At 50.7% G+C, this 7072-nt stretch overlaps 1 protein-coding gene across 1 annotated transcript; it reads right to left on the minus strand.

Annotated features, from left to right (window-relative positions):
- Positions 1-4090: 4090 nt before the first annotated feature.
- Positions 4091-6446, minus strand: MIND_01141500 (uncharacterized protein; the record flags this gene model as incomplete). The annotated part of the gene is made up of 4 exons (XM_037367953.1): positions 4091-4346; positions 4398-4793; positions 5537-6243; positions 6294-6446. 4 exons carry the CDS (start codon positions 6444-6446, stop codon positions 4091-4093), a joined length of 1512 nt encoding a protein of 503 aa, XP_037215785.1.
- Positions 6447-7072: the final 626 nt, after the last annotated feature.

Genomic DNA, 7072 nt, shown 5'->3' on the forward strand with positions numbered 1-7072 from the left:
AGGGGGGGTGATGCCAGGGGAACCCCCTCGTTCGGCCCGTCGGACTCGCCCCAACTCCAGTTTCGACTCCGGTGATCACATCACCGCCATCAGGCACATCGCCGCTCCCGCCTGGCGATCCCCCTGGGACCTGGCCTGCGACATGGCGCGGGCATACTGCACGGAGCAACGATCATCCTTGGCGCGTCAGATGCGCAGTATATAGTCAGCGGCCTAGCAGGCGGACCCTCAGAGTTTCTTCTCTTTGGATCCTCCCCTGCTAGGTCAGCCCCACTTGTATTTTGCTTACCATTATTCACTCTTTGGATCCTCCCCTGCTAGGACCTTGACTTCAGGCCTCCGGGGTTGCCCTTACAATAACTCCCTAGTTGACCATTCGGGACTCATGTCAACTCTGAGACGTGCGCTGAGCAACAAAATCGACAAAAATAGTCGTTTCCTGGTCTGTCCCAGACTGCGGCTTATCACCGCGTCGGGGGCATTCGGAGATGCCGAAGTCGGTGCAGGAGCTGCCGAAGGTGGTGCGGCAGCGGAAGCCTGGGAAGCAAGATTGGTGAGGATATTAGTGAGGTTGTCAAGTTTCGCCTCAAGTGCGTCCATGCGCGCGTCAGTGTCCGAAGCAGCTCCGGTAGACATGGCGGGCGTAAGGGACGGCAAGAGCAGAGGAGGAGGGGTCAAGTGGCAGGGGCGGTGACGAGGGGGGTACTGACTTGTACTCCGAGCCTGAGTCCGCGCCGAACCTGGCAATCTTGACCGGTTAATCCCGTAGAGAGTTTCTTCTGCTTTAAGGGCAACCCTGGAGACTCTGACGAAAGCCTAGCAGGGGAGGATCCAAAGTGTGAATAAGAGCTACGGGAAATACACGGAGGGACCAACCTAGCAGGGAAGGATCCAAAGAGAAGAAACTCTAAGGGTCTGCCTGCTAGGGCGCCAACTATATACTAGTCGTCTGTAACTGCCGACGTAGAGCGCAGAAGGCCTGTGTGGCGTCGCAGGCCGTGTCGCAAGGTGATCGTTGGGAGGGTCTTGACGGATCGGTGATTGTGCGGGCGAAGGAGGCCGTGGGACGATGGTCGGGGCAGGTCGGAGCGTCCGAAGGGGCGCCGGTCGGATGCGCCTCGGATGCGTTCGGAGGGTCCGAAGGAGGCCGAAGCGGGGGTTCCCCTGACAAAGTCGCGGTCGATTTGGTCGTACTCGTTGAAAGCCTGCTGCCAACAGGAAACACTGAGGGAGACACGCAGCAAGTCAACAGGACAGGGCTGTGGATTCCAAGGACGACGAGGTACAGGACAAGAATGACTACTGATGGTCACACAATGAGTGACACTATGAGTGAGTGTCACACAGATAAACCAGCGGGTTTACACTCGTCAGGAAGCTGGACTCTGTTTGCTACCACGTAGCCCCACTAAACATCAAAGCCTTGCGGAGGGGGCCTGTTGTACCATCGTGTGTATTCTGCAACAGCTTGCCGGAGAGTTTTACTCGCAGAAGCAAGTTTAGTGTCCCATTCGAGTTGCACTCGCGCGACGAGGGAGAAAATAGGATGTGGGGCGGCGGGATTGACTTCGAGCAGTCCATCAGATCGAAAATTATGCTTGCCGAGCACGGTTGGGCGAGCTGGAGGTGAGCGAGTTGAGGCGGGGATCTCGGCTGGTCCCAGAAAGACAGTCGAATACTCGCGGTGAGTGAAGGTACGCGTTGTCCAGCGGGTGTGGGTATATATTTGCGTGTGAGTTACTGTGGCCCATCCTGGCAGCGAGTTTAAACGCGATCTTGGTCGAATGCTGGGCATCGAAGACGACATTACGCATGTGGGGGGCGAACCAGAAGAGGGCAAGGAATATGAGAAAGAAAATAATGGGGACGCCGCAAAGAGCGACGCCGTAGAACGGTGTACAGTGGGGGACTCATGCGAGTTGTGGGTCGGATGAGGAAAAAGTGGGGAGAGGGGGTCTCAGTCTCGATCGGTTCACAGCTCGCTCCAAATGGCAGCATCCGCGTGGGTTTACTGTTGTCTGGGCTGAACATCGGGTCCAGATAAACTTCATTTAAAGCTATTAGCTCTGGATGGCAGCCGAAGAGGTTTGGAGAACTGACGTAGGTGGGTCATAGTATCTTGAGCAGGTTTTAGCAGATAAAAGCAGCTCTTGCAGCCTTAAAGCCGAATGACTGGTACGAAGACCATTGGACATCATCATTGTCTTTTGTCGAAGTCGTTGGCAACGGCGGAAGACCCGTGTGAATCCCTATTGAGGTAGGATTCTGAAAATCATCCTGGCCAAAATTTGTCCAGATTCTGCTTCAACCTCAATTTTTTTCCCTATCACCCTAAAAGTAGCCTTTAAGTAGGTAGAAATGCGGAAAATCAAGTAAAACAGTCTCTGCCGGATATTTTCAGCCTGATCGTTGGTTGTCATGGGTATATTAGAAACTAAAGTACTTAAAGTAGTGAATGACCTCAAGTCTCGTAGTCAAGACTCAAGAGTCCAAATCCTGTTTCATATGTGCTTTTGTCCAGATTTGCGCTCAAACCTCAGCAGAAAGATGCCAATCCTGTGCAATGCCCGCGGGCATATGCCCACGGGTATATGCCCGTGGGCATTATCCTATAGGGTAGGCAAATCAAACCTGTAGTATATAATATTTCTCCTGTAGTATGAATGAAGCCTATAGGATTATTTATTCTACAGGTATCTTTCCGGACCTGGTTTATCCTGTAGAGTAGTTGGAACCCATCCCTACAGGATAGTTATCCTGCAGGTCTATCTAGATCCTATAGGATAAATAAGTTTAGTATCCTACAGGATAAATAAGTTTAGTATCCTACAGGATCAAGTACCAGTTATCCTACAGGATAAACAGCTCTAGTATCCTATAGGATAGTTAGGTATAGTCTCCTGTAGGATAAGTGTCCTACAAGATATTATAAATATCCTGCAGAATGGATTTATCCTATAGGACTCTTCTTTCAGGTCCGATCAAAGTCTTATCTTAGTTCATCTCCTTGCTTCCAACCATGTCTCTGTTGCATACTGCTCAGCAGATTATCACCTCCTCGAGTCATACTCGTACCACATTGCTCTGTATTACCATCCTCCGGCGCCTTTGGGACTATATTGAACTAGTCCATCACCCAGAATAAGGTAGAGGTCGTGGGAACCCCGCACCCTTACTAATCCATCAATTGATGGCATCAGCGACAAAATTCAGGCTCAGCAAAAAAAATAAAAATAAAAACAGGTAGATAAAAATTATAATAGTCTAGAATACTTCAGATTACTTGGTTTGAGGTAAATTAGCAGCAATAGATGCATGAATCTCCTTAATTATGGCTGCAGGAAGCATCCGATGGCCCTTGTACCTTCGATTGACATAGGCAAGCTCCTCCCCATTGAGACCACTTGCATAGGCAGACATGAAACGGACAGCACGATTAGCATATCTGTTGTTATTGGCTTAGATATATGAGAGGGGATAAGGCCGCAAGCGGCAGAGAGCCGAACCGTGACTCTGCTGGACGCATCATGTGATCCTTGTGATGCCGTCCCAATAAGGGTAATCAAAACACAGCCACTCCCAATTTGGGGGGGCTGGTTTTCATCTTCACATATAGAGCCGAAACTTCGGTTCGGCAATAATACCATGAGATTGAATAAGTCTCACCGCAAGATGGACAGCTGTGGAACATCATCGAGTGCCTTGCGCATATTCTCCTCCATCTCATCAATAGTCTTGGTCTTGTCTGTCTTGCGGTACAGTGCCTTCGCAGCTCCCCAGTACATTTCTATGAAGTTCAGCTCACAGTGGTATTTTGGGTAAAAGTCACAGATGTGGCCGCGCGACTCAACAAGCTCCTGAAGTGCCGATTTCTGCGCAACAAAGTCAGGCTGACAAAACATTGTCCGCCGACAACAGCAATTGGTCGTGTCAGGCTTACACTTGAAGCCTGGACACTGTGCATTCATACCATCTCGAAACAACCCCCCGTTCCCGCAAAATCTGCTCCATGCCTTTAAACCAACCCGGCATTGTTGGGTGATTTGGCGGCCAGTACAGCGGCTGTGGGCTACCATCAGGCATGGTACCATCACGCATTTTGGGACCATTTGGTATATGAGTCCAGGTCGCATGGGGGCCTTTGGGCATTTTGCGGGCGGAAAGCGCATCGGGCAGCGCGTTTCTGATGGCTTGGTGCATTATCGAAGAGGAAAAGGCCTGTCGCAAACTTGTGTGTCTTGTGCTCAAAGATATCAATGGCATTTTCAACATGCTCGAGGAGCTCTATTGACGTGAAGTAGCCATCACGATTCTTCCCAGCACGGAAGAACAGACGAGCGTCCCAACTGTGATTGAATGTCAGAGAGAAGCACATTGAAGTGCAAATGAAGACACACTTGAGTTCCGGAACTCGCAAACGCCCCCAGTGTGCAACAAGGAAGTCAGAAACCATAATGGAATCCCCTTCTCCCTTGGCCTCCGGGGCAGCCTTGATTGATGCATGAATCCATCCCGACTTGCGTCGATCATTCTTGTAAAATGTCGATTCGTCGTGGGTGACAGGGATGAGTTGAAAGCGCTGGCCAGCATATTTTCCGGAGAGTTTGAAAGTGTCTGCATCGGGTCGCTTGGCCTCGTTACCCTCGTTATCGTAAACAATAATCCTTGGTTCATACTCCTCGATCCATCGCTTCACAAACGCTGTTCGATATGCCACAACATCTTCCCGCTCATGCCCATCTACATACATGCCGTTTTTCCGTTTGCCAAACCGCCAATCCATCCGCTTATAGCTGTTTTCAAAAAAGTTGGCCACGGCCCGATTTTTCGTCACACATCAAAATTTGCACAAATTTTGCGTCCGAGATTGTGGAGGCTCTTTCTCACTCAAAACTAGGTATTCCTGTGTAAATTTCTGTATATTCGGAATCTACTCGATGAGCTGCACCCAATGGTGCGGCATACATGAGGATTTTATACGGAAATTGAGGAGGTCCGACTGATATCGATGCTTGGACCAAACACTTGTACACTCCAAAACCAGGGTGGCTGGCAGCCAAAACAATGAATCAGGAGATTCTAGGGTGTGAATTGAGAGCTCTGAGGATGCTGGCTGCCATGGATAGGTGAAAAAGGTGTTGAAATGGACCAAGGTCAAGAGGAGGGACAGCAGCGCTGTTCTTGGAGACTGGATAAGGCTAGCCTACTGTTCACAATTGTTTGGAGATATTTTTATACTCACTTATAAACCATATATCTGTCTTTTCTAAGTCAAAAGCTATTGTGTTATAGAGCAATGGGGAAAGCATGCTGAAAATCAGGCGAAGCAAGAGATCAGTCGTGTCTCGGTATATTCTTGTGTAGGCCACACCATTGGGTGCAGCTCATTGAGTAGATTCCGAATATGCTAAAATTTACACAGGAATACCTAGTTTTAAGTGAGAAAGAGCCTCCACAATCTCGGACGCAAAATTTTGATGTCACGTGACGAAAAATCGGGCCGTGGCCAACTATTTTGAAAACAGCTGTAAGCCACCGACGCGCTGTCCGGACAGAGATTGTCCGTTTCTGAACACCAGCAGCCTCCAGCTTCGCTTGCATCTCCTCCCCCGCCACAAAGTCAACGATATCCTGCGCTCGGAAGTGCTTGTTTTTTGCGCAAACAAGCTGCAGGTGTAACTTGATGGCCGCACAAAAGTCCTCGTCATCCAGAAGAGAGTCGCCGTCGTTGACTCCAATAACGTGTTCGGGCAGCTTGCGGTGGGTCAGGAAGTAGTGGAGCCAGTCGCGAATGCGCCTGGCATAGTGTGTTGCATGTCCTTGTGAACGGGCAATGACGGTGGATGCTTGCCGCCAAGTATAATTGCATCCCGGGTTGAGGAACAGGTTGAGAGTGCCGAGCATTGCAGCCAGACGCGTCCGAAATACGACATCATGGTGTTTGTTCTTGCTTGTAAGCTCTAGCAGTTCTGCGGCGCGTCGAAGGGAAGGGAAGTCGCGGTGATGCAGCTGGTTAAGCGCTCGATCTGCAGCTGTTTCCAGCGACAGGTCTGTCGGCACACGACCTGTGTCCATTGCCTCCAGCATTTCCCGAAGTCGGACATGGGCCAAATTGACCCGATCCATGCAGGCTTCTGGATAGGCAGGGCTGCTGCCGATGGAAGTCGAATGGGAGGGTGAGTTTGGCTGGGAGTCAGGGTGTCCATTGGATTGGGGAGGAGGCACAACTGGCGGGGACAAGATCTATTGAATGGTTAGAATAGGCAACAAGGAATGAATGCTCGGAGACGCACCTCTTCAACGTCTGAATCCACCTCCATTCTTTCACAATCCGTTGTTGAATCCACCTCCATCTGAGTTGTTGGCGTTGGCTGAGACATTCTAATGGTTTGCTTTGGCTTTGGCTTCCGCATCATGAATGCGAATGCATTCCCAAATGATTTCATCTCCTCCACCCGCTCATTTGTTTCCCGTTCCTTCTTCAAAATCCGCTGCTGGCGTCGCAGCGAGTCTTTGGCGTAGACAACCGGCCGCTGACGCCCAATTGACGCGTTTCTCCTTCTTCCGAAGCTCTAACCTCTTCATTGCTGATGTTTGTGCGGTGGCCAAAAAGTCAAAGAAGCCCGACAGCGCCTCCTCCGTTGCATTCTCGTCTTCTGCTTGCGTCACCAGGACCTCAACATCTGAGTCACCGTCTGACGCGTTGCCTTCTGTGATTGCGTCTTCGTCCGCAAAGGGAAATTCGTCGCCGAGATCGAGATTCCATGAGATGAATGATGCTTCTGGTTGTCTGTCAAGCAGCCATCTCTGATTTGCGAAGACAAGCACGCACCGTTGGCAGGCATGTGGGATGCCGCGGAAGCTCTGGGCTGAGATTTTGTTCCATTGGCACGGCTGGTGCGTGCCTTCTTGCTCGCCCTGGGCATGGCGCGTCAGCGTGTCAGTGAGTGACGGAACGTGACAAACGTGACCGGATGTCACGTTCCGGGCCCGGTCCACCCGGCCCGGCGACAAAATTTGGGCACCTAACTACCATCGAGAGGTCCAAATAGGGCATATTTGGGACCTAAGA

The sequence above is a fragment of the Mycena indigotica genome, assembly GCF_014461135.1.
Source record: "Mycena indigotica strain 171206Taipei chromosome Unknown Mind.scaff0010, whole genome shotgun sequence".
Classification (NCBI taxonomy): Eukaryota; Fungi; Basidiomycota; class Agaricomycetes; order Agaricales; family Mycenaceae; genus Mycena; species Mycena indigotica.